General features: G+C 49.3%; 8 protein-coding genes and 2 non-coding genes across 10 annotated transcripts; 6 read left to right on the top strand and 4 right to left on the bottom strand.

Moving 5' to 3' along the window:
• Positions 1–706: 706 nt before the first annotated feature.
• BCR38DRAFT_243053 (family 81 glycosyl hydrolase) lies at positions 707–3,581 on the bottom strand. Its single transcript, XM_040854408.1, has 5 exons — positions 2,107–3,581; positions 1,913–2,057; positions 1,563–1,864; positions 995–1,508; positions 707–941 (listed from the first exon to the last, which is right to left on the bottom strand). Exons 1-5 carry the CDS (start codon positions 3,280–3,282, stop codon positions 928–930), a joined length of 2,151 nt encoding a protein of 716 aa, XP_040714408.1. The 5' UTR covers positions 3,283–3,581; the 3' UTR covers positions 707–927.
• A 1,071-nt stretch (positions 3,582–4,652) lies between these two features.
• Positions 4,653–5,733, bottom strand: BCR38DRAFT_395620 (uncharacterized protein). Its single transcript, XM_040857635.1, has 2 exons — positions 5,489–5,733; positions 4,653–5,433 (listed from the first exon to the last, which is right to left on the bottom strand). Exons 1-2 carry the CDS (start codon positions 5,619–5,621, stop codon positions 4,784–4,786), a joined length of 783 nt encoding a protein of 260 aa, XP_040714407.1. The 5' UTR covers positions 5,622–5,733; the 3' UTR covers positions 4,653–4,783.
• Positions 5,734–5,757: 24 nt separating this feature from the next.
• On the bottom strand, positions 5,758–7,112 carry BCR38DRAFT_439099 (DnaJ domain-containing protein). Its single transcript, XM_040860609.1, has 2 exons — positions 6,909–7,112; positions 5,758–6,843 (listed from the first exon to the last, which is right to left on the bottom strand). Exons 1-2 carry the CDS (start codon positions 7,036–7,038, stop codon positions 6,053–6,055), a joined length of 921 nt encoding a protein of 306 aa, XP_040714406.1. The 5' UTR covers positions 7,039–7,112; the 3' UTR covers positions 5,758–6,052.
• A 96-nt stretch (positions 7,113–7,208) lies between these two features.
• Positions 7,209–7,935, top strand: BCR38DRAFT_439098 (cytidine deaminase-like protein). The gene has a single exon (XM_040860608.1). It carries the CDS (start codon positions 7,273–7,275, stop codon positions 7,807–7,809), a length of 537 nt encoding a protein of 178 aa, XP_040714405.1. The 5' UTR covers positions 7,209–7,272; the 3' UTR covers positions 7,810–7,935.
• A 160-nt stretch (positions 7,936–8,095) lies between these two features.
• BCR38DRAFT_t223 lies at positions 8,096–8,168 on the top strand. Its single transcript has one exon. It is a non-coding gene; the product is annotated as a tRNA-Lys (tRNA).
• Positions 8,169–10,790: 2,622 nt separating this feature from the next.
• On the top strand, positions 10,791–10,893 carry BCR38DRAFT_t224. The gene has a single exon. It is a non-coding gene; the product is annotated as a tRNA-Thr (tRNA).
• A 2,034-nt stretch (positions 10,894–12,927) lies between these two features.
• Positions 12,928–13,254, bottom strand: BCR38DRAFT_439078 (uncharacterized protein). The gene has a single exon (XM_040860607.1). The coding sequence runs from the start codon at positions 13,240–13,242 to the stop codon at positions 13,030–13,032; it is 213 nt and encodes a 70-aa protein (XP_040714404.1). The 5' UTR covers positions 13,243–13,254; the 3' UTR covers positions 12,928–13,029.
• Positions 13,255–13,374: 120 nt separating this feature from the next.
• On the top strand, positions 13,375–16,794 carry BCR38DRAFT_345772 (uncharacterized protein; the record flags this gene model as incomplete). Its single annotated transcript, XM_040856205.1, has 5 exons — positions 13,375–13,664; positions 13,717–14,942; positions 14,999–15,237; positions 15,287–16,418; positions 16,478–16,794. The coding sequence occupies 5 exons, from the start codon at positions 13,375–13,377 to the stop codon at positions 16,792–16,794; spliced, it is 3,204 nt and encodes a 1,067-aa protein (XP_040714403.1).
• A 1,388-nt stretch (positions 16,795–18,182) lies between these two features.
• Positions 18,183–19,871, top strand: BCR38DRAFT_467154 (major facilitator superfamily domain-containing protein; the record flags this gene model as incomplete). The annotated part of the gene is made up of 2 exons (XM_040862742.1): positions 18,183–19,123; positions 19,190–19,871. The coding sequence occupies 2 exons, from the start codon at positions 18,183–18,185 to the stop codon at positions 19,869–19,871; spliced, it is 1,623 nt and encodes a 540-aa protein (XP_040714402.1).
• A 509-nt stretch (positions 19,872–20,380) lies between these two features.
• Positions 20,381–21,052, top strand: BCR38DRAFT_410964 (uncharacterized protein; the record flags this gene model as incomplete). Its single annotated transcript, XM_040858529.1, has 5 exons — positions 20,381–20,387; positions 20,446–20,588; positions 20,706–20,713; positions 20,765–20,830; positions 20,905–21,052. The coding sequence occupies 5 exons, from the start codon at positions 20,381–20,383 to the stop codon at positions 21,050–21,052; spliced, it is 372 nt and encodes a 123-aa protein (XP_040714401.1).
• Positions 21,053–26,552: the final 5,500 nt, after the last annotated feature.

Below are 26,552 nucleotides of genomic sequence, written 5' to 3'. Positions count from 1 at the left end.
AGAAATCTCGACATGGCCAACGATATCACAATTCCGTCAACCGGTACCGGTCAGACACGAGTTACGAAATATCCTACTCATTCTAACCTTGGTTATCGCTCAACCTGCTCAATCCCAAATCAACTTTCGCAACCACTCACGATGCGCTACCAAGACAGCGACGTCAAACAATGGCGGAAAGCTCCCAAATTGATTGGGGCTATGCTGGTCGTTTTGAGTTTTGATGCTGCAGTATCACTTTCTTGGCAATAAGAGGCCTCCCAGCCCCGGTCTACTAATGCATTCTTGGCAGGAGCCTAGTTGATGAAAACTACCCGGCACTCGATGACGATGAATAGGGACATTCCTGCCTGGTCCAGACCCCACCAACTCCGTGGAGCTCTCCAACTGGCCGGCTTGCGATGCGCGCATGTGCTTCCAAGGTTCCGCCTCGTGGGTTGTTCGTTGGCTTTGGACGGGCCGGCCTCTCTCTAAACCGCGCAGCATAGTCGTCGGGCGGCTCACAGTTTTTATTATTTTAATTTTTTTGTTTTGTTTTGTTTTGTTTTTGTTTGTCACGCTCTTAGCGGTGTTCAATAAACTTTGGTTATGGCGGCGATGCACATCTCATGATCCGTTCTAGTGGTAATGCTTGTGTCTAACACGCCATGTTTTCCACGAACAAAGCGGAAGAAGCGAGTAGCCATCTCATCTTTTGAGTAATAATGTCTGTCGAGCTGATCGTTCGTCCGATATCCATTGCCCCGGTTTCACTCGGCGTGCCACTTGCTACAGCCTTTGAGCCGGCATCTCTACTCTCTGAGACACGTACGGATATGCGAATAGCATCAGGTTCTGAAAATAAGAAATTCCAGTTTACGACATCAAACCGTCCAATGTCATTGTTCGGCATGCATCGTTTCTCTTCGCTTCCCTCTCAGTCATCCATCAACCCATGAGAGCTACACTCGCGTCAGTGTTTAGACAGGTATGGAAGCATCCGTGAGTTACTCACCTGCGGCGTAAGTTTGATACCAAGTCAGAGACGCACCGCCATCTAGCCAAGACGGATTGAAATCCTTTGCCGTGAAGAAGGCCCAAGCCGTCTTGGGATCTACCGTTGCCAAATTCCCGAACAGGATACCCTTCCAACCGCCGTCGATCTTGTCTGCGCGACCTTTGTCAAAGTAAGTAGCCCATTCTTGTTGCACAAACCGATTCGGCCTGGTCAGCTTCGTGCTGGGTAGAAGCGGCAGCATGTGGATGCCTTGGATATACTCAATGTTGGTACCAAAATACGTCGTATGGTCGCACTTGTTCTCGAAAAGAATGCCAGCGACTCGATTCCCAATAAAGTTCGAGGGTTGCACTTTGTTGTCCGACGTATACAGGTAGTATTGGCTGAGCGACCGGGCAATGATGGCCAGCATCATGTTACCTCTGGCTTCCATGTTGGCGTCTTTGATGACTGCACCCCATACCTTGATGGCATACGCATGCATCGAGTCTTCCGAGCTCGATTCTTGATCCTATAAGAAGTATCAGTAATCAGCCTCAATATGGAAAATCTATGCTGAAATTACTTTGCCGTCAAGAGTTTCATAGAGACCATGAGCCCAACTGTGGCCGTGATACCAATCAAAATTGCGGAACACTGGGAAATACTTGTCTGAACTGCTCGGGTTGGCCACGTCTCTGACCAGGGTGTTCACGTAGTCGATGTTGGGTTTTGTCAACCATGTGGGATCCAGATGCCCTATTATGGCAGCAGCCAATATGAAATATCCATAGTGGAAGTGGTGGTCGTTGTAGTAGGTGTTGCCAAAATCTGCACCACTGTTCCCCGTCTGGTACGTTGCCGAAGAAACCACTCCGCCCCAGGCGCCTTGGAAGTGTTAGCTGAGTTGATGATGAGAGTCGTGCCAAGACCTACTTTCATAGTAGAGTGGAAATTGCTGCTTGTTCAAAGCGAAGCGACTAAAGGCAGCTTTCAGATTGTTCAGTCCACTGTGTGCCAACTTGGGGTTCTTCAATAGATCGTGGGTAGCATAGCAAACATGAGCAAACTTCGCCAGTGCCTGCCCAGGAAAATCAGTCAATCAAACGTGAATTATTCGAGGTTCTTACCTTGCCACTGAAATACATGGAGTTCTGATTCGACTGCTGGTCCATATTCTGTGAGATTTCCTTCAAGGCTACTGCACTGATTGAATTGATTGAAGCAGCTTTCAAATTCACTTTGCTCCCAGAAACTGGATCCCATGGGGCGAAACCCATCAACACGGGCATATTAGGCTCGACCATTGTCCATGCATCTGCAATCACGGCGGTTGCCAATCCCTTGGTGGTGGTCTGCAGTTGTACCTTCGACACAGCCTTGTAGGTATTTGTGTCGAAAGACTCAACATGATGTGGCAGGGCATACATGAGCAGCTTGGTGTTTTGCATTCCTGCCTTTTGATAAGTGAACATGTAGGTGCCCTTTGAGCCAGATGTTGATCCAGAAAGCGTCACGCCGGTTGGATATGCCCCTGAAGCAGAGTCGATCGTTGCCTCGGCATTTCCAGGATCTTTCGCGACCTGAATAATACCGTTGAAAGGTTTGGTCGCCTTGGCGAAAGAGTTGTTCAGAACTTGCAAGTCCAAAGTGTCTCCCTTGGCTGAGTACCCGTATACATGCCATACCTTGCCATCTTCAAGGTAGATCGTGTACTTGGTCACACCAACCTTGGGTCCTTTTGTAGACTTTGTGACAGTCCTAAAGAACACTCCAGTGTGGATTGCTGGAGTTGATCCGTGGTATATTCCGGTCACAAAGCCCATACCTTGTACGAGGGGAAAGGTAACCAGCGCTTTCCCTTTGGTCACTGCCAGGAGGTTGACGTTGACAGATTGTGCATGCATGTTGTCAAGTGTCAACGCTGCCTGGGGTCCCAGCTCGACGGCGGAAAGGCAAATCGATTGGATACCAACCGGATTCAGATAGAACTTTGCGGCCCCGGTATTTGGCGCTGCTTGGCCATAGACTCTCTGTTTTGCCTCAATGTGCGAGATTGACAGACCCCAGCTGGACGCAGCTCCCTGACCTTTCGCCCAAGCAACGGAGTAAGGATGCACATAAGTCGGCGCGTTCTGATTACCCAGATAGAAATTGGCGTAAAACTTGTTCGTCTGGTGGGGACCTGTTCCGGTGATACCAAGTCGAGGTACTGGATGGTCTTCGCGAACTTCGAATATGGCCGCAGGAGCATTTGTGGCAATGGGAGCCCCGAAAATGTTGGGTGACTCCGCCGCTTGAGCCATTGCGGGTGCGTTTGAAGGTTTCAAGGCAGATCCAGAAGGTACAATAAGGATACTGGATTTGGTATGGTGCCAGGAGGGAACGGTGGAACGTTGGATCTTCCGCCAGCCTCAAGAATCGTTACAAGTGTGCCAGTCTTGTCAGGTCTTGCTGTCTACAATGGAGCAAGAATCTGAGCTATGCCGGAATACACGGAAGTTTTGACTACAGAAACGGGCTGATAGCTCTCCCTATACGTATTAATGGCAATTGAGAGCGAGAGATATCCTTCTTGGCGATAGCCGCGGCCTTCGAGTTCACGGCCGTATACTTCGATCTGAGAAAGTCTCCGATTTGAAATCGGGCGGCCCAAAATAGGACTAATCTATATATCTTTAGTATAAGGCACAGCGACATTTCGACTGGAAGTAATCTGAAAAGGCTCAACGCATGCGCCTTCAGCGCTTGACGACAGGAGGTTGTGACAGCCGGATCCAAATATTGTACGACAAAAATCACAAATGATGGGGAAATGATTTGGAGAGAAACGTGTTAGTGATATTAGAATAGCAGAGAAAGAAACTTCTTGTAAGAGAAGCCAGGGGGGAAGGAGGATCTGGAGACACTTGTAGGAGGTGGCGGCGCGGCATCTTGGAAGCCACTCGATTCAGAAGGGATGGAATTATGCGTGCTGAGTGACAATTAAGCGAACTTGAAGAGCTCATGGTATTGATTTGTCGCCACGCGATTCTCGGCTTGTGAAGAATGACATGCCTTTCAACGCTGAAGACCTTACCTTCGACTGAACTAAACAAGCGAGGTCTAGAAAAGAGTCCGGAATGTTGAGGTAAAGGCAATGATCATAGAATGCTTAATACAAGAGACTGAGACAGTAACAGGAGTAAGCGAGAGGTCAAATATAGGTAAAGGCGACATGTAGGATCCTGAAGCGACGTAGGCTGGTGAGTTGTCAGACGAAGCTGGCGTACGGACGGAAATGAAGTTGTCTAGCAAACTTGCAGTGACGCCAATTCAAGTAATTTTGAAGTGGAGCTGACCCGGAAGCTTCGAGGTTTTGCTTGTACTTGCCAGATCAATCAGAAGACTATTAGGGCCCAAAAAAGACCACATCGACTGGCTTGTACCTTGGGTAAGAACAGCTCTTGCCCAATGGTCCATCTCTCTCGTGGGGAAAGAACGAAGTTGCAATTCCCGGTTGTTCAAACGCCCCCACTTTCCTGTGATGAACCACCAACGATACCTGGCTATCGAGGTTTAGACAAGACCCCATCGTAATACAGCACTAAGTTGGTGCGATATTGATCCATCATGGGCGGTCATTCGGACAATTGCAGAGTTTTGAAGTAAAGTTAGGTGCCATTGACATTTTGGGCGAAAACGAATGTGATAACATTGTATGTGTCTTTTCAACTCTGAGATTGTCCTCTGTGTCTACATTCACCGTCTCCTCTCCTCACCAGTGCATACCCGCAAAGGCCGTCATAAACGCATATGACTATGCTATCAAAGTCCCAAGGCGTCGTATTTACCCTCTGTGATGGTAATGCCTTCACTCAACTTTGAGGGGGGGTAAGACTTCTTCACCCTGGTATCCTCAATGGCGCGACGTGGTTGTAGCCGTGATTTCACCTTCGGGCCTGTGCCCGAAACCTCATCTCCGCGGCTGCGCTTCTTTCTCTTCTGCCTTTCCTCTTCATAGGCACTCCTATTCTCCTCCTTCTTGAGTCTGCGCAATACGTTCGAGTCTACGACCCAAGGTTGGCTAAGTACATCTGTCCTGAAGGACCTGATCTTGTTCCAGAACTGAACCTCCTGGTTCGTGGTGGGAACGCGTTGTAATTTCTCAATCTTGATCTGCTTTTGGTCTCGGAAGAGCTTCAGGCTGCCCCTGACCTCAACGACCAAGCCAACGTCAATTTCGGGATATGGATTGGGCTTTTGGACGTGGATGGGCGCCTTCTCCTCTGCGTCGCCCGTCGCATTCGTGGTGGCAGATGTATTTGTGATTTGTAAGGAGCACTCGATATTCACGCCGGTGCTATCATCGACGGTATACGTCCGGCGGCCGTAGTATTCATCTATCGCGATCACCACTCCAACCACACGCACCCATCGTATGGGATGGTTCAAGTGAAAGAAGATCTCATCCTTTTCTGAAGTATAATTGTTAGTTACCACAGCAGCTACCGTCAGGGTTTAGGATCATACCCGGAAATCCAGAATGTTGCCTAAGTTCTTGGATATCACTAGCTCGGAATGGGCACCATTTGTTGATGGTGGGAGAAAGATGGAAACAATATTGGGGGTAATATTCGTATTCCAGCTGTGCAGCACTTGTCATCGCATGGTGTTGTTCTTATTGGGATTTCCAGTGCAGCGGTCAGTGACGTTGGTCTTAAGTTCTCCAGGTCTAGGGCAATGAATTTCAAGGAGACGCGTCGCGGTCGAAGCTTGAGCTAACTTCTAATTGATTCACCCCGCGTCAGCTGTCGACCAGGTGATTGTCACACCTTGAACAGTCCTGTAGACGATGATTTTACTTGCTTAGGGGTAAATAATTATTACGGCAGGGAGGTACGAATGAAAGATATTGATTTTGTTCTTCACTTCTATGCGAATATATCAAGAGGGAGCTCAAGAACCTGCGGTAGGCAGCCCGCGAGTACGAAAGTCAATCAAACCTAATGCAAACCCCCCAAGTTGCTTCCATTCCCTTGTCAGCCTGATCATGAACTCCAAATACGCCGTACTACACAGAAAACCTGGAAACGATCACTTCTTTGCTTTCTTCGCGCGACTAGGTTTGCCCGGTGCGCTCTCCTCTGCATCGCTCTTCTTCTTTAGTCTCGCCGCCGCAGCTTGAAAGGCATCCTCCGACGGCATGTCTTCCTCGATGGATCGTTTCTTGCCCTTCTTTGCCTTTGAGGGTTCGGAGTATTTAGCAGCAATCTGATCGAGGAAATTGCTTCGACCCCCTTGGTTGCGTCGGATCAGCGCAGCAAGATCGTCTTCGGATGATCCTTTCTTGCTCGCCTTCGACTTCTTGCCGCCAAACAACTTCTCATGTACCCCAAGCTCCTTAGCGTACTCCTCTGCCTCGTTCGCTTCACCTCGAGCCGCCTTGACTCGGGCCTCCTTCGACTTCTTGCTTTCCTTGGTGTAGGCTTTGAATGCGGTGACATCATTTTGAGCGATGGCTTCATCTATGATTTGTCTGAAACGTTCATCATCTTCCAGAACGTTGCTGAGCATGACCGTCTCGTAGATCATGTCCATGTTTCCCTTGTGAGTTTCGTATGCGACGAGCAGGTCGTCCTTCTCTTCGTCCGAGCCTTTGTACTTCGCGGCAAACTTGTTGATAGCATCGTCCGAGATAGCATCGCGGAATTGTTCTCGGTAGTAATCAGACCAGCTAAAGCCGTCAGAGTCGACAATCGATTCCGAAGTCGAGCCTGTCTCATCGTATCGCTTTCTGCGGGCTGCGTCGGACAGCACAGCGTATGCGAAGGCAACAGACTGGAACTTCTTATGCGCCTCCTCCTTTTCGCCTTCTTGAACTTTGTCTATAATCATACCTTTGTCAACCATCTGCGCATGAGACCATCGTTGCACGCATAAGTTATTTTACCTGGATGGGTCCTCAATGCGAGCTTGCGATATACCGACTTAACCTGGTCGGCAGTTGCTGACCTCTCAAGACCGAGGACCTCATAAGGATCAATGGTCGGCGGTTCGTCGTCAGTAAGATTATCAGCCATAGTAAAGGTTGATGATGGAGGTGGATTGGGTTTCTGGGGAGATGGTCTGCAGCTTAATAGCAACGCGTCTTCGGGTCTTACGCGTTGCGATTATCGATAGGGTCTTGGTGAGTCGCGATAAGGATTTATGCGATGGCGGGGCGAGTGGGATGGATCTTGACTGAACTTAGGAAGAAACAATCAAGACCACGAACAGTTGAAGCTACCATTACTTTATTCGATCAGTAATCGAAAATGGCAGACGTAGCCACTGCAAATCCTACAGAAATCAAGCCAGGAGATCATGCAGCATACATCAAATTGGCCTTGTTTCTGGCTATGAAATCACCACCGAAACCCACAAACTATCGAGTTGGAGCAGTCCTCGTCAACGCAACTACAAATGAAATACTATCAACAGGGTACACGTTGGAACTTCCTGGGAACACGCATGCAGAGCAGTGTTGTTTCGAAAAGCTGGCAGCCACGCATGCAATAGATGCTAAGAAGCTGTCCGAAGTCCTCCCTGATGAAGTGGCTCTGTATACGACTATGGAGCCATGTTCGGTACGTCTGAGTGGAAATCTTCCCTGTGTGGACAGGATACTCGGCATTGGAAAGAAGATTAAGACAGTCTATGTGGGAGTCCAAGAGCCAGAGAAGTTTGTCAGCAACAACTCGGGCAGGGGAAGGGTGGAGAGGGCCGGTATAGAGTTTGTGCACGTTGCTGGGCTTGAGAAGGAAATACTAGAGGTTGCAACGGCTGGGCATGTAACAGAGAAAGACTCATGAACCAAACTTGGTACAGAATGAGCATACTACTCATCACTCTAAATACAGTCCGAGTAGTCACCTATGTTTCTACATAGTATAGGTCAAGTCATTAATGTCACGATACCAAGTAGAGCCCAAGAATCCTACTTGCACAGCTAAGCGCTTTGACCTGCTTGGTATGTCATTTTATTGAGCATGCAGGGTTGAGAAATTTGGTACAAGCCATCCGTCAATATAATATACATTGGCGAGGTTATGTGATATCTCTATAACATAGTAAGCTCGTCTTGCCAAGCTTCGATCCGCCCGGTTAGCTCAATCGGTAGAGCGTGAGACTCTTAATCTCAAGGCTGCGGGTTCGACCCCCGCATTGGGCTCAATTCCTAATGCATCCTAGTTAACTGGGAAACTTCGAATAATGATTCATGTCAACCCATACACATCCGAATTTTTTGTTATGGTGCTTCTATCTTGGTACGTCACTTTAAGTTCTAGACGCGCTTGTGTATTAGCGAAAATTTTATGAGATCGGATCCGCAAGGGTCTGTTATACAAAGTTCTGTCCGCCTGTGCTCGGAAGTATTTTGGTTTTTCCTCTCTGCTTTGCCCCGCCATTGAAGTCAATTTTATATTTGTGAATTCTTACCAGTAAGTACGTATTTGCCCATGATGATGCTGTCGCACTGGTGGGTTACTAAGTAGTCCTTGTGTCGCTGGTACTGGAGCAATATCAATAGTAGTTACCACACTGTCCACATTGTAGGTGCCTCTACAATGCGTCGCCCTATTAAATAGCAAGCGTCTTACAGTTAACAGGTCTTCCAATTCAGCTGCCCACCCACCACTGACAAAAACGACAGGAATGGAAAACATAATCAAAACCGGCGGTGTGTCACCATGATGTGACATCTTCATGGTTTAGTTATCATGTGAAGAACACAGTCTTCCTGAGAACTGATTCTCTTTCACGCATGTTTTTGAGTCTAATGGCAAGCTCTACAAACTACTTTCCATCTACCAGCTGTCATGATCTCACTTTCCATGCATACCTAGGGTATCCTTTAAGCTTCTTGCTCAGTCAACATACCCCTGGGCAATTTCTAAATGTCATGGCATTTTCTGATGCATCTGTAAACGCCTAACCCGGTTCGAGGCTAGCCTCTACCCCGGAAGCTCAACCGATGCTTACCATCCTGGTTCACATAGCGCTATGACAATTCATCTGCTGTATGTGAATTTGGCGTTTGCTGTCTGCCTTGCCAGCGGACAAGACCTGTAGAACGAGTGACTGCAGTGGGGCACTCAACTGTAGGAGGGCCTCCGTACTTATCTCCATATATGATTAACACAAGATATCTCCGTCTTCTGTTTTCAAGAAGTCGGGGTCAATTGCTTTGGTATTGTTGGCTTTTCCCAGTCGCATCCCACAGCTTGTCATCTTGCCTAACCGCATTGACCACCTTTTTGCATGCACCCCCATTTTGCAGGGTCTAACTGAATCAACCTAAATACTTCGTCCATATTATTTATATACAGAACATGTGAAGGTCAACCCTCGCAGACTCACTACAACCAGGTGACTTACAGCTGGAACACCTGCCATGGCAGTGTCAGATGGGAAGCCAATTATAACCCTTGTAGGAGCCCCGCCAAGCGTGGACGACTTAGTCGCGCTCCCTCAAACCTAAGTTGTGATCTTCTTTCCTTCGCTCCTTAGAGTAGAATCTTCGTCGATAGCACCTAATCGAGGTCTCTACCAATGCAATGCAACCCAGGTCGTGACAGAACATACTTAATTTAAGTGTCCGAAGACTTAGATATATTCTTTCGAACCCTCTTTTTAGGAGGGACGCTTCCTTCGAGAAAAGTATCAATTTCTAACTGCTTATCCGGTAAAATAGGCCGTATTCGCTTATTTCGCTTGTCCTGGGCTGTTCGGATCGCTGATAAGTTAACAAATACTTTATTCGGGTCTGGCTCGACGGGCTGGCGTATATCTGGAGCGGATTTATCGAGTTCTGTGACAGGCTTGGCCTGTGCGCAGGAATCTGGCTCTGGGGAGCACAGATCAAACGCCCCACTACCTAAGAGAGCATACAAATCAGCGCTACCCTACCTCACCGCCATTCCTTCCCTTCCTCCTTCCCTCTGCATAGTATGATAGATACATCAGGGTAGTACAACAGGCTCGTTACATTGTACTGCATCCGTTACAAGTTCTTTATAGTTGCTCGTTTTCGATACATAATTTGGCATTCTCGGCGGCCTGGAGTGTAAGGGCTGTGACGGTCAACCCTCGCAGACTCACTACAACCAGGTGACTTACAGCTGGAACACCTGCCGTGGCAGTGTGAGATGGGAAGCCAATCATAACCCTTGTAGGAGCCCCGCCAAGCGTGGATGACTTAGTCGCGCTCCCTCAAACCTAAGTTGTCATCTTCTTTCCTTCGCTCCTTAGAGTAGAATCTTCGTCGATAGCACCTAATCGAGGTCTATACCAATGCGATGCAACCCAGGTCGTGACAAGGGCCTTGCCCGCCTTGCCTACTAGGGTACGAATCTTACAATATACCCCGCCCTCGGCTTTCTCTATCGACTGTAGTTGGCTAGATAGTTACTGCGCTTTCTGAGCAGTAAAAGCAACTAAAGGTGGTGATATATGAGGCGGAGGATATGGTGTATGAGGCTCCGGAGGATCACAAGATACGTCGACTAGTCCTTCGGAGCCTAGGGGCCATATACCAGTCTTCCGCCAGCCAGATTTAATATTTTCCGTAGTAAAGGCTCTCTCCGAGGCACGTAGATATGCTTCTAGCATACGTTGCTTGTAAATTGGGGCTGTAGCCTTGTAGGAAGCGTAAGCCCTGAGCTCTTGGCGGTAGTAGGTCTTCAAAGGTGAGAACGGCCCGACATCGCACGGCTGGAGATCGTCACTGCAGTGTGAGGGTAAATACAGCACGGCGACTCTATTCGAGTCGGCTTTCCACATAAATTCGGCAGTCGGCTGGTGTAGTTGGTCACTTCGCTGGTAGATAAGTCCCGATTTGAGCCTCGCCCACTTGGGTCGGTGACGAGTCGCGGGTTCGAATCCCGCAGCTGACACACAAGGGGGTTTAGTCAACCCTTACGGCGCGCTGCCCACCTTGTTGACTTCGCCTACCTAGCGATAATAGGGAGATTGGTGCAGTTTAGGATTACGAGCATCCTAGCCAGTCGACCGTCAAGCACTGCGTCGGCGGAATATAACTCGACAGCCGGTCCAGAATTCGAATCGTTAATCCGACCCCTTATCGGACCCCCTCTCGCCGCGATTCTTGCGAGCGTCTAGACCACGTTACGGTCTATCCACTTGAGCGTATGGTTGAGATGTATACGCTCGACGAGAACCCCAATTAGCAGATACTACGACTTGTCGCGACAAAAAATAGTCGAGCATCTTCTGCACATCAGCAGCATCCCACCCCTGAGGACGAATTTAAGTGCCACATTACCACGCTTATCGGTAGTTCAGGCAGGGGTTGTAGCACAGACTTAGGGAGGGACAGGAGGTTTAGTAGTCGTTTGGCTACAAGTTTACCTGTATAACCGCCCGACGCGGCTTAAGGGCCCGCTATATCATCTATAGCCCCTTAAGGGAGTACTTGTAGAGGTACCGAGGGTTAACACCTACGGCGTATTTAATATATTTTTTTTAAATTCGGCATGAATATGTGTCTGGTGGCCGTCGAGGATAAGGAGTCGCCATTCGGTACCCCTAGGCTTCGTCTCGGGGAGAAAAACCTGATCTAACCACCTATTTGCGATAACTTTATTACTGCAGCCCTTACTCGTCGCGGTGTATTCCCACTCAGGGATATTTTGGTCTGGGAACCACTGTGCTTGGACTCTCTTGCCGGAAAATACGCACAGGTGTACCCCGTTGGGTATGCGAAATGTACTCTAACCAGGAGCACCACGACGAAGCGTCCGACTTTGATACGCGTACCCGGCGTGAATTAGACGTCCCAATAACCGTACCATGCCCAGATTCCCCCTCTTGGACACCTGTCTCATCCATATTATACTCGTTGTCGGGTTTGACACGATACTTCGTACGTAAGCGTTCGAGGAGGGTGTAGAAGTCTCGGATCTTGTTCGAATCGGACGCTCTAACTCGGCTAGCATCTACGACGCGCCCAATTTTGGTACGTATCTGTGGATGGCGGCTAACGAAGTGATTCACCCAGTGTTGGCCGAGTGTATTGTTATCCCCTTGAGCAAGGAGGATTTCGGCAGCGAAGTCGGCCACATAACGCTTGCTAGGAGCCCGTCCACACACTTCTTCGTGTAGGATCCAGTTCACGATAACCTCCTCTTACTCTGGAGTCAACTTTTGTTGCCTGGAGGCGGCGTCGCGATGCGAATTACCGTGACGAATACGGTAGGACAGTGTAGTCCCCTTGATACCGTACCGATGAGCTGCTACGGCCTGGGAAGAGCCCTGACGGACAAGCTCTTTAGCGCGTTCAATTCGCTGCTCAAAATCGTCCAGACTATTCTCCACTGGATTAGCCATTTTGTACGTAGATAAGGAGCAATTGCGAGGTAAATTGAGAGACGTCGTGTTGTTGAGGCGTAGAAATTCCCTGCAAAATGGGGGTGCATGCAAAAAGGTGGTCAATGCGGTTAGTGCAGTTTTTTCCCATATCAACTGCCATCCGTCCGTCAAGCATCACTCGGGTCGTTGCCTCAGACTCCACCAAAACCTCTTTACGTTGACCTTGTTCGAACGAATGTCTTGACGTATTTTGCCAGGAGGCGGGGCATCATCGATATCTACTCATCGAGCCTTAACAACGTCAAATTGAACTGCGAAGCATATGAGCTCAGTTGATCACCACTCGAGCACTAGTATCAACTTGACACTGCAATTGCGAAGATCGAACTGCCTTTAGGAGTGAGATATTTTCTCTTTACTCGTCCACTTCAGACACTTCAGCTGGAGAGAAATAATACCCAAGCAGCGGTCAACGTGCCATCTGCGGCTCCGGTTTTCCTTCCCGTCGTGGCATTTCTTATTTCGTCCATCGGCTGCGAGTTGCCGTCGTCCGCATATCGGGACGGTTCCTCTTGTCACTACACCTTGTTCTTGAGGAGCAGTTGTATTCTTCTTGACGGCGTCGGATTCCGTGGAATAAATACACTTTGGTGGCCTCGGTCACCGTTTGATTCATGCTTTTTGGTGAGTGATTCGTCCTACTATTGACGCGCATCATTGAGCAAACAGGCAAGGGAGAGCGAGCGCAAGGCTCGAGAAGTTGTACCATGTCCATTTCTTCTCAAGCAAATCAGCTCCTTCGCAACAAACAGTTTTCCCAATGTCGCTAAACTTTCAGCTGTGGTCCAGTGTGCTAACCTGAAACCAACCCACCCAAGCAGCATAGATACAAGACATATTTCGATCACAACCATTTCATGGTCCACGCTTATTCGTACCCACCTATCCTTTTTCCTACTTTTTGGCCAGTATTCATTCAATATCAACATTTGTGGAATTCATCATATTCTGTCTTTACACTGAAGCTTTCACCGTCACCCATGACCATGGCTGACAATCGCGGTCGTGGTCAACTCCGTGGAGGCAGAGGCGATCGGGGAGGCCGGGGTGGCAGCGGTCGAGGACGAGGAGATGGCTACCAAGGTGGTAGAGGTGCCACGTTCTCCGGCTTTGACAACCGGGGTAGCCGAGGGGGCGGTGGGTTCCGAGGTGATCGTGGTGGAGGTGGGTTTCGTGGTGATCGTGGTGGAGGTGGGTTTCGTGGTGATCGTGGTGGTCGTGGAGGTCGCGGTGGGTTCCGGGGAGATAAGTTCGGGAGTGAACCCCCGGTCTTCAAGTGAGATGCTCTCATATCATACATGTGTGGAATAACTAACCAAAATCCACAGCCCTGGAGATATTCCTCCTCCCGATGCTAAGATCACCGAGCTGGAGAATTCTATCATCAAGGCGAGTAGTTTGACGGGCCAGATGGCAAAACTGCAAGTCTCTGGCAGGAAGAGTACCACAATGTCAGAATTCTTCCCTTTACGACCCGCCTTCGGCAATAGAGGAACCGAAGTCATTCTGTGGGCCAATTACGTACAGCTTGGCATCGAGTCGCAGGACTTGTTCAAGTACACAGTCAAAGCTACCAAGGTTTTCGACGACGACAAGGAGAATGCCGATTCAAAGGGAAAGGCTATCAAGGACTCGAAGGACCCTAAGAAGGGCGACGATTCAAAATCAAGGCCCAAGGGGCTGGAACCCAAGGGTAGAAAGCTTCACCGAATCATCCAACTTGCACTCAATCAAATTAGCAACGCGATTCCTGTTGTCTCCGAGTTCAAGAGCCAAGTGGTGTCGCTCAAGCCTCTCCAGCTCCCTGAGGATATGACCATCACTGTACAGTACACAGACGAGGGTCGAGACTCGACATACAACGTTGTATTTAGCAAACCTAGTGTTGTCAAACTTGACGAGCTGATCGGCTACCTGAACTCGATGGAGGATCCAACTGGCAACACGTCGTTCCCCAAGTTCGAGACTGTCGTTGATGCGCTTGGAGTCATTCTGGGACATACACCTCGAGCAAACGCCCAAGTTGGCTCTCTTGGGTCAAGCCGGCACTTTCCGCTCAACCTGGGAGAGTCTAGCAACTTGGGCCCGTCTGCCTTCAATTCCGTAATCCGCGGGTATTTCCAGAGTGTTCGACCCGCCACGGGTCGTTTCTTGCTCAACATCAATGTATCTCATGGAGTCTTCCGCTTCTCTGGTCCTGTCACCGAGCTTATGAAAAATTATGACCTAAACGACGACGGACAGCTTAAGGATCTTAGCCAGGCCTTGGGAATGCTCCGCGCCCATGTCACGACCTTGGCCGCCAAGAACCAACCTGAATCGAAGCCTGGTGGTAAGAAGGGCAAAGCTGCTTCAAAGCCACCCGATGTATCGCGCGTTACTGAGAAGGTCCTCTGCGGTCTGGCCACAAGATTTGATGGACCTAAAGACTCCAGGCAAAAACCATTGCGCAGTGGTGCTCGACCCCACGAAGCCACGTTCACTATCAATGCTCCAGCTCCTCCAGGTTTGCAAGCCGGCAAAGAATACTCCGTCGCGGATTATTTCAAAACACGTAATCATGAACCACTCGTTCACTCGGTGGCGCATATGCTAATGATTGAATTCCAGGATATGGCCTAGAGGTCAATCTGAGCCTTCCTGTCGTGAACACGGGCACCAAGCTGAAGCCCACTTACGTGCCTGCTGAGTTGGTTGAGATCATCCCAGGACAAGCATTGCGACGCAAGACCAATTCAGAAGAGACACGCCAGATGATTGAATTTGCTTGTCGATCACCTGCAGCCAATGCACAGTCTATTGTCAGCACTGGTCGTACGGTCCTTGGTCTCGATGGGAACCCCACATTGGTAAATCAACTCTTCAGCGTCTCGAAAGCGTAACTAACACTCCTTCCAGTGTCAATTCGGCGTGACTGCTGGCAAAAGCCTTCTGACGGTGACCGGGCGTGAACTCACAGCACCTCAGATCATATATACGCACCTGAAAAATCCTAAGCAGACTACCAATGCTCCCGTCAGCGAGGGCTCTTGGAACATGAAGGACGTCAGAGTCATAAAGCCCGGCAGACCTATAACAAACTGGACATGGGTCCACATCGACTATGACAGGGGCAGCCGTCAGCTGCAAGATGTGAAAGGTGCCATCAGTGAATTCGTCGTGAAGATGCGACAGATGGGGATTAGCATTCCGGTTGCTGGCCCTGAGAATGGTCTTCCGGTTCTTGTCCGGCGAGGCTCTGCCTTTGCGCAAATAGAGCAGGCATTCGGAAGCATCCCACCTAGCACTCAGTTCGTCTTCGCCGTGCTAGGTGACAAAGGCACCGAGATCTACAATGCCGTAAAGACCTTGGCAGATACTAAATTCGGGTTTCACACTGTTTGCATGTTCCGCAACAGTCTTGTCAAACAAAACCCCCAGTATTACGCCAACGTAGCGCTCAAGGTCAACCTCAAGGCTGGAGGAGTAAACCATAAACTCAAGGACGACGTAACCATCATCAAGGATGGGAGGACTATGGTTGTGGGCTACGATGTGACCCACCCCACAAACCTGTCGGGCAACGCTGAGAATCTGCCCAGTCTTGTTGGTATCGTGTCCAGCATTGACAAAGATCTAGCTCAGTGGCCGGCGACTGCCTGGGCCCAAGCTGGCCGGGTCGAGATGCTGGATGCAAAACTCGAGGAGAAGTTCATGGAGCGTCTTCAGCTCTGGCAGAAACACAATGGTGGACATTTGCCAGACAACATCATCATTTTCCGCGATGGCGTGTCCGAAGGGCAGTTCACGCAAGTGTTGACCAAGGAGCTGCCTTACATTCGAAAGGCATGTGAACGACTTTATCCAGCCACACAAGTTGCCAAGATTTCGTTGATCGTGTCGGTGAAACGTCATCAGACGCGATTCTATCCTACCAACCCCAATAACATGACCAAGTCCCGCAATATTAAGAACGGCACGGTGGTCGATAGAGGGGTCACTCAGGCCAAGATCTGGGATTTCTTCCTCACAGCACATACTGCTTTGCAAGGTGAGAGCACATTCCTGAATCCATGCGATCAGCGTATAGTAACCCAAGACTCCATCTAGGAACCGCCAGGCCTGCCCATTACACGGTTTTGCTGGATGAGATTTTCCGAAGCGGTCCCAACAAGCCTGAGGAGGCGTCCAATACTTTGGAGAAGCTGACGCACGAGATGTGCTATCTCTTCGGACGAGCCACCAAGGCTGTCAGTATCTGCCCTCCCGCCTACTACGCTGACATCCTGTGCACTCGCCAACGCGTGTACATGTCCGATCTCTTTGAGGCCGCGGACGACGCCGCGTCTGTATCGACCAACGCGCGACAGAATATCACAAGTACTGGGGTTCACCACCGGCTGAAGGACACCATGTATTACATCTAAGTCAGTGCGCCGGTCATTAACACGAGTCTATGCTCCTCCACTGAGCGGATTTACTTACTTCGATACCATCGTCTCCCCTTGCACTCGCACTTATCATCCAGCTCAAAAATGACCATCTCACAGGCCAAGTTTCTTTTCCTAACTTACGTTGCCTCTTCTCTCTACGGCTTTGCGACGAAGAAGGTCGAACGTGTACGATCATTCATCGACTGGAGCCCTTGTCCTCCCAACCCCAAAGCATCTTGAATGTCGAACCATTACTGAGCAGTGGATATCAAACTCCGTGGAATATTATATGTGGGGGATAGCAGAAGAAGCTTATCTCTAGTAAGACTTCAAAGCGGTATTGCTGTTCAATTGCTTTCTTAGCTAGCGCTTGCGGAAATATAACCCATTGCTCTACTTTTATGACAAGGATAGGGACACGGTGGCTACTAAATGAATTGTCCTCCTGTATGTTATGCAAAGGGCTCTATATATGTGCTGAGCTGGTGCGCAGGTTTGAATCACTGTATTGCACTTGTCAAGTTGTCCCATTTGATTGGTAAGGAATATTGGTGGTGCCAGGTTGGGCTTGATACTGGCGTCCAACACTAAACCCGACTATCAGCATTTCAGTCACACCCAAAAAGGCTTAACCTTAGGAGATCCTTAGGTTGTCGGAGCAGAAATTAAGCCGCAAGGAGGGCAATCTTAGGTAACAACCAGAAGTCCGAGCCTGGGCGCATCTGTATTGACGTATGCGGCAACTGTGAGGGTGAGCACTACTCCTCATTGGCTTTCGCACTGCTTGCTGCTGCAAGACTTCGGACTGCTGGGAACACCGAGGTACATGCCTTCCCCAAACACTATCTCAGTTCACAGATGTATTACCACTACATACTTTGGCTGTGCGTTCTTTCGGCCCAAGCTATAGCACCCTAGAGCAGTCGCTTGGGATGATAGAGGCTTGGTTTTTATCGGATGACGGCCGCTACGATGGCCGATGGAGTTGAAATGTCTTCATCTGCTTCGAATGGCTCATGCTGTATGTTTGTGGCTTCGGACAAATCCCTGGATTTAGGAACGGGTAAGGCCACTACTTTCCGTGTTTATCTCGGACAATTGGGTTGTTCCTACTACATCGCATGGACTTTTGGTGATCTTATATAAACTCGTCTTCATTGCCACTCCTATTGGAATATGAGACTTATTAACGTCCAGGCTCGCCATTAAATCGCCAAAACAACCAGACACTTGTCAATCCTTACGTCTTCAAGGCGAACACTCGTCTGAAGCAAAACATAGCCGGCTCAAAAACCAAGACGGCAACTCAGGGATCAGCAGACCGTTCAATGTCTCCCGTCAAACATTCTCACAATGGCTCTCCTAATCCGGGATCCAAGCCCATGACCAAAACTCCGTCTCATTCTACACCCCAGGATAACGAAGAAGACTCCATCTCCTACCCCACGGGCCTCAAACTCTGGCTTATCATCCTCTCCCTCTGCCTAGCCATCTTCCTCGTCGCCCTAGACCAAACCATCATCGCGCCCGCCCTAGGCGCCATAACCGCCGAATACGGCACCGTCAAGGACATCGGCTGGTACGGCAGCTCTTACCTCCTGACGACAACAGCTCTGCAGCCCCTCTACGGAACTGTCTACAAGCTCTTCGATATCAAGGCTATCTACTTAGGCGCCGTGGCCCTCTTCGAGCTGGGGAGCCTGATATCCGCTGTTGCGCCCTCATCTGTGGCGTTTATTGTCGGGAGGGCTGTGGCGGGGATGGGCACGGCGGGGTTGTTTTCGGGGAGTATTGTGATTCTTACCTATACCCTCCCCCTGAGGAAACGGCCGGTCATGTTTGGGTTTTTCGGCGGTATGTGGGGGATTGCGAGTGTGGTTGGTCCCCTGCTGGGCGGTGCATTCTCGGATGGGGTTACGTGGAGGTGGTGCTTTTACGTCAACTTGCCTATTGGCGGTGCGGCCATGGCAGTAATCTTCTTCTTTTTGCATATTGCGAGGGTGACTAACCACGATGGTGACTCGTTTGGGAAGCGCATTGTGCAGTTGGATTTGCTGGGGGCGGGGATTCTGATTCCGGCTATTATTATGCTGCTTCTGGCGCTGCAGTGGGGAGGCGCCGAGTACGCTTGGAGCGACTCACGTATTATCGGGCTGTTTGTGGCCGCCGGTGTGATGCTTTTGCTCTTCGTGGGAGTGGAGATGTGGCGGCAGGATAAAGCGCTTTTGCCCCCGCGGTTCTTCAAAAATCGGGATGTGCTTTGCGCTATGCTGTTTTCTTTCTTCTTTGGGGCTTGTTTCTTCCCCATGATTTACTATCTCTCGTGAGTTTGGTCCCCCTCCACTTCACTTCTAGTAAGAAAACGGGTTTGCTAATGTTTTGCACACAGCCTCTACTTCCAAGCTATCCAAGGCGACTCTGCCGTCACCGCCGGTATCAAGCTGCTTCCCTTCCTTCTGGCTGCCGTCATCAGTTCCATCCTGAGCGGAATACTCATCACGGTGTTCGGAATTTACAACCCCGTCATCCTGGCTGAGACAGTTATGTTAACCGTAGGCGCGGGACTAATTACCACCTTCTGGCTTGACACCTCCTTTAGCAAATGGTTCGGCTACCAAGTTCTCTTTGGACTGGGAACTGGAGTCTGCTTCCAGGCCGGTATTGTCGTCGTCCAGAATGTTCTGTCGCAGGACCTTATACCCCAGGCGTCAGCCTGCGTACAATTTTTCCAAAGCCTGGGCGGGGCCCTGTTTATTGCGGTTGCGCAAACGGTGTTCCAGAACGGATTGATCGGTGGTGTGACAAGAGATGCGCCGCAGTTGGATCCGAGGATATTTATCAATGTGGGTGCCTCACGGATTCGGCAGACATTGGTTGCGATAGGACAGGAGGGGGCGGTTGAGACGGTCCTAGGCGCGTACACTCAGGGGTTGAGGAATACGTACTGCATTGCCGTAGCCATGGCCGGGTGTGCGTTTGCGGTTGGGGCGTGTTTGAGTTGGAAGAAGATTAGTAAGGTACAAGGAGTGGAGGGTAAGGAGGAAGAAGCTGGGTCGGGTGTTATCGAATAGTAGAAGGTATGAGTACTGTATTGAATAAGATTATAGAATCAGTAGATTTTTGAATTCTTAACGTTAGGGTTGGAAATTGTATATATAATGTCGGAATGATACTATCTAGAAGTTGAATCTGAGTGTGAAACCTTGATTTCCGGGCGGCAAGCTCTTCAAAGGGCTCCCCCCTGTTTGATAGACCCTGCGTATGGGAATCAAGGCCTAAGCTAAATGAGGGTCATACAAAGCGATGCATGAGTATAAAGTACTTTGAAGCTGAATGACGCAGCAATATTTGTTGGTTGAAGACACTGATCTCCGTCTTCCAGACAAGCTTATGGCCAAAGATATGTCATATGCGTACGAATACTCTTTTTCTTCTGGATTATATACAAACTAACTCATCAAAATTGGGGCATGACCACGCACCCGGATTTGCCGAATTCACTCGCGGCTTGACTAACCCGGCCATCGAAACCATAAAGGAGCTCGTGGATCTCAAAAAGGAGCATGCAGATCAATCCATAATGGCAGGTATACTATTCATGTCTCTAACCATGCACTTTCAATAACAAAGCTAAATTTGTGGCAGAGCATCCAGGACAACACATAATAGAAGACGCCGCACAACATCAAACTGGCATCGCAGACGATGGGTCCGCGGATCGTGCCACTGCAGTCAGTGGACTGTATGGAGAGAGGGTAGGAAGGAAAAAGGGGTTTCTCTGTGAGAAGGTGCGGGCTGTTCAGTGATGATTCGTTCAGGTTGAGTAAGTGATCTAAGGTTAGAGTGTTTGTGACAATTATCATCAAAACAACGATTTGGAGAAAACTGACTCCTAATATGGGTAGTTCCGCCGGTAAGTATGTAATGAACCCAATGTATGACAGCAATCTTCTCTGTCTATTAGTTTATTTAATAATTTTCCGATGAACTCCTTACCGTCTTATCAAGCTAGGTACGAACACGGCCTAAGGTAAGACATGTCGTTTATTCAACCTTTACCTATCGTTAACATGAAACTATCCGCTAAGGTACTTATGTGCTTAGGACTATACTGCAAATCTACAAGCTAGCTAACGTTGTGGTTACCATTGGCTCATCAAATATCCTACGTTGCACAGTGACGGTGCAGTTTCCAGGCTTGTTGGAAACCTCGCAAGAACGCAAGACTCTGAATTTTGTTGGTTTCCACTAGATGCCATTCACACGACCAGCAATCTTGAGAAAACACCATCATTCCAGCTCCTGTGCGACAGGACTTTGGGTAGAAGTCAATCTCTTTAAGCTATACTAGCGCTTGTTTTGATATTCTTTGGATTGTAGAAAACGGCAGCTCTAAACAACGTTGGAAGACTCGGCCTGGGGGTTATCTCATTCCCATAACCAAGGCTGACGCTGTTAAAATATTGAAGACAGATTTAAAACAGAGAATCCTTAGGCAAAACACAGATCAAATTTGGGTTTTCTTGTTTTTTTGATCTACTGTTTCCACTGAGCCATTAACGTACAACCCCACCTTTCTGGCCACCTAATCTGCCAACTACAACAACCTTCGGCACAACAGATTATCGTCGGTATTGGCTATTATTATACAATGCCTCGATATTCAGAAAATCTGATTCAAGGCGCTCTCAACGATATCAATCAAGGGATATCCCAGCGCCAGGCTTCCCTCCGATAGGGCGTTCCACGCTCTACCCTCCAATTACGACTCGGCGATGGCCTCAGCCATTCTGACGCGTCAATCGCGTCGATGAAGCTATCTAGGGAAATGGTTTAACGATTGAGACGATATACCTGATTGTCAATATACTTATTCATCTAACGGTTGGATCAGTACAGATATCGCCGTTCGATGGCTTCGTGATATCTTTATACCTCGTACACAACCAGTTGATCCCGACGAGCAGCGGCTCTTGATATTAGATGGTCATATCGCTCACGACAACGTCGAGTTTATGTGGTTAGCCTATTGTAACAAGATCTCGTTACTATTTTTGCCAGCACACTGTTCTCACGGGCTCCAACCTCTCGACGTCGCCGTATTTGCTCCATTAAAGCGGTACTATCGCTCGTTAGCGACCTCTCTCTCGATCGAGTACTGTTCTATTCCATTTAAAAAGTCGACGTTCCTCTCGCTATACATCGAGGCATATACGAAGTCGTTCACGATCAGTAATATACAATCAGGCTTCTCTGCAACTGGAATATACCCGGGTTGTACCTGAATAGCTATAATAGTACGTTGAATACACTGTTTCGAATACCTTCAATTGGATTGCAATATGTGGCCAGAAAGTTGGGTGGCCGGAAAGGTGGGGTTGTACGTTAACCTTTGGGTTACGTGTTGTCTCGTGCTCCAGATATGGACATTACTTGCTCTAGGTGGCATATACCCCTGTTGCCAACCACAACAGGGAGATTTACAAACTTGACGACGATTTGGCGCGTGGAAAGCCCAATACCATATAATTTCGGGTTCAATTGTTATTGTTTCTTCCCATGCGATTCGTCGTCAGAAGCCGACAACATTCCTAATAGAAACCTCCTTGTCGCTGAATGAGCAAACGTCTCGCTTTTGCTCCCTTGGCAATCCGTTGATCTTTTACTCAAAGCTCCTCAAGTTGCCGAAACTTCTCTTTCTCTCTGGGATAGCAAGCATCGACCCAGTAGTCTCAAGGTACCATGTCCCTTCTGTTCCTCCCTGTCGGGCAGCATTTGCGCTGTCACGACAACCCCGCGTTATACTTCGGTAGCAAAGCCATTCTTGTGCTACAAACCGGATTTCGAAGTTCGGATGTAGTCACAAGATGTAATTATGACGAAGGGATTGTGTGTGGTACGGGAATATCGAAGGTTCGAACTGTAACTCGAAGGGCCCTGTCGCTTGCTCGAGGGGACTGCAAGTTGGTCGAGGTGTGAGCTCCATGCTTCGGGCCTGGGCAAGAGCCGTTTTCATGGAATTGTACGGTCAGTTGCATGGGAAATCCTATCAGCATAGCCATATTCGTTGAGGAGTAACAGCACATGTTTGTTATGGGTTGTCCGTCCGTAAATCGGCAGCAAGAGAAGACGATATTCTTCGTTTAAACGACCAGTACGCCTCTGACCCTAAGAAAGGATTATTCGACTAGGTTTTGGTGAGCGTTGATGGGCAAAAAACAGCATGTCTACGACATTCCGACGACACGCCTGCTGAAAACCTCTGGATGACAGCTTTGCTTAGGGCACAGGTGAAGGACTCGAGCGCCGGACCGAGCTAGAAATTTTCATATGGATTCATCCTTTCTCAGCTACAGCACAGCCCAGAATGAGATATCATCGAAGACTCATCTAGCCTCCAGTTGCGGCTGATGGGGAGTCCTGTTGCACTTCGGTTCTCCGGCCCTGCTGCCATGCGGGTTCACCCATACACTCGACACCAACCGAGCTGGAATGACATTATTAGACCGCCTTACTCGATCCCTCAGGGGTGGGCCAGGAACCACTGAACAGATAAGGCATCCGGGATATAACTGTCACATCTAAATACGCCTGTCGGAGAATTCTGTCCTATAGTATATAGGGGTGCTAGCTTTTATGATAGGTCGTTAAATGGATTATGAAGAGAATCAGCTTCTTCGGCAAAGATTATTCCATTCCTTCCACACCAGCGGCGGAACACAGGGATTGTAATGAGGTAAATGCGGTGTGTCTGACTAGAGCCGGGGGAGGGCAAATCCATATTCAATATCAATGGATGCATATAGTTCCCTTGCCCTACGCCCGCGGATATCGACTTGTCAATGCCGCCCGTACCGCTTCCGCAGAGTACACTAGTAGATAGGAAAGTTACAAGAGTAGTAAGGGTAGTTCATAGGTTGCTGTCATTCAATAACCAAAAGTCGGTCTGGCCGAGCGAGCGAGCGGGTTAGCACAAGCAGTCTAGGTATAAAGCAGAAAACGCTTTGACTCCTCCTATTTGAACACGGACGGTGAAGCTGAAGCCCTACAACGAATGCTCCACCACATGATGCGGATACCAGTGGATAACCTACCAACCACCATCCATCAAGATGGCCAAGTGACTTAGTGTACGTACAAAGAACCAAGTACGCTATGTTCGATAAGGTAAACGTGAAGGTGTTCGAACGAAATACCACGCTCACTGGCCATGAAGAGTATCTATATCTTAGACATCAACATCAAGCAATGACCGTTCACAGGATCGGCGCATTCGCTCAGTAACCAGGAGGCGATAGTAACAGCCCGCGCTTCTGATCCACATCTCTTATGCCTGCATGTACAACAGCACTGCCCTCTCCAATGAAGAAACAGTGGCCTGGTCTTGTCTCATACGACCTCACCCCCACGGACTGATGATTACCACCACGATGGTGGACCAGGGGAGAAGCACCCACGGTCCACCGCGTAGCAAAAGAGCTAGGCCTGCGGAGTAGTCACTCTCTAAACCGGAAGACGAGAGTGGATGGACCGGCGCCAGCTTGGGCCAAGTGCTCTCGCTCACGCCGAAGGAGACTTAGTTTTCAGAGAGCTGCACTGAGATCAGTCTGTGATGATATGATTATGTATGGGGAATCAAGGAGTACCGGGGCAGCATTCAGCATGGGTAAAATGGGCTGTGGCGGGTCTCCAACTGTATGCGCTGGCGGGTGTGAAACAAACACAACTACGGGACATAACGCCCGGCGGACAGACAGATCACGTCTCGTAGGCGTGCATATGTACGGTTCATCATCATAATCCAGGCTCGGCCTGCATATGCATGCATACATCGTCATGCTCGGTGGGTAATATGCAAATGTAGCCAAAAGTTGCGTGACCGACTTATCATCCTCGTTTCCCGTCGTTGTTTACATCCGCGTCAACATGTGTCTCGTGCTGGCATCTGGGTCAAAGCCCTCACCGACAAGCGAGTCTGGGGAAACTAGTTAACAACCATTGGCGGTAACGAGTTAAGGGAAAAGCGACAGCTGTCACACCGTCTTATGTGGCTATGGTGGATCAAACACGGAAACTCGCCCGAGAATTTCGTCTATGAACGAGCTATCCGCCAACGAACTGGGGGCCCTAGCTCCAACCCCGTACAATAAGTCCGCTGAAACCAAATCGTCGAGCAATCGAAGGTCATGTATTCCTTCTAGTGTGCTGGTCAGCTACTTGGCTTGAATTCACCGGGGAAAGACATATCGGGGGGGGGGAAATAATCGAGACAAAATGCCCCCAAAAATACCAGCCTACTGATATGGTACTTCCTCAAGTGCGAAGTGCGCGCTCGGGCATACCGGTAGCATGGCCCCATCCCTTTGCAGGGTCCATAGAATGCCCCTGACATCGGCATGATCCCACTAGTACTGTAGACTGATCTGATGGACACCTAGTATTCCAAGGAAGTAGCAATCAGAGCTTGCAGAAGTACCGGCCGAGTACCACCTAGGAGGGCTAGCTTCGTGAGCTTCGACGAACCTTCCAGTACCGTTCTATGCATGGGCCATGAACGGGCATGGTGTGCGCACATTAACCTGGTGAATGCCTTGAATTCATGGAAGTTGGAAGTACCGGCCTAGTGCACGAGCTCGACTCAGGAGCTTCCATGAACCTTCCAATATCGTTCCATGCATGGACCATACGAGATGTGCAAGCCCATGTATCAAACATGTGATATTACGGCACGATTATATCTTTGTTTGTGGACATAGGAACGCGCTTCCATTCCTGTACCGTAGCTGCATGCAAACCGACTTGCAAGGAAATCCGCGTCGACAACCTGCAATCCACCTTGCTGTACGTTTGCCCGCCTGTAGACCAAGCCCACAGAAGCCATCGTCTAGCACGCTGGAGGCTGCCTGGCTGAATCTTTTGCCCATGGCATCTTTTGTTCAACGGCCAGGCTTTGTCCACTGCTGCTGCCCGGAGTGGTCCCTCGCTTGTGTTTTGCGGTAAGCGATGAGTGATCCAGACACAACATGTTGTTGACCACAGTGGAGGGGTCATGCACGTCAGGTAGAAAAGTGACCACCCGGAGCGTAAACCGGGCAAAACCAAGCTTCTCCACCATTCAATGACAGCGTGCAAGTTCGGTGGCTTTGACGGAAGCGGCCTAGACTATGTGTCAAAGTCATGCGGAACCAGGGATTTTGTCTGTGATGAGTGGAGAGGTGAGGATGCCTGAGCGCAGTCTCCATTATTTGCTGCTGAGTAAAAATAGGGAACTGTTGCTGTTTGACTATCACATCTCGCAAAGATTCGTTCAAGATTTAGAAATCATGTGACCGACTGGATGTGTCAGAAGACTATTATAGTCGCTACAGGAACCACGACGCTGCTGGCGAAACTCGCTTCTGCACGGCGGGCGTGTTGGCGCCCTGTTACCATACTGTCGGATATGCTCAGAGACAAGGCTGTCAGGGGTGGCATTGTCTAACCCGGGTAGTGTCGACAAGGACTGCATGTAGAGAGTTGCCCCGCGCGCGGATGGTGCCCGGCTGCCGCAACTACGATGCTCCTTGTCAACCGACTGTGGACACGACACAGCTTCGAATATGTTAGACCGTCAAGGTCTTCAACCGGAGTGAACTCGTAACAGGCACGGAGACAGGCCTGGGCGGCTGGGTATACGTGTTTAATCTTCTCATATCATAAACATGACGCCATGAATAGACTTTCCATATTGTCGCACGTATTTCCATCCTTGT

Source organism: Pseudomassariella vexata (genome assembly GCF_002105095.1).
Source record: "Pseudomassariella vexata strain CBS 129021 chromosome Unknown BCR38scaffold_9, whole genome shotgun sequence".
Lineage (NCBI taxonomy): Eukaryota > Fungi > Ascomycota > Sordariomycetes > Amphisphaeriales > Pseudomassariaceae > Pseudomassariella > Pseudomassariella vexata.
Note: the sequence above shows the minus strand (reverse complement) of the source record. Positions and strands in the feature narration are given on the sequence as shown.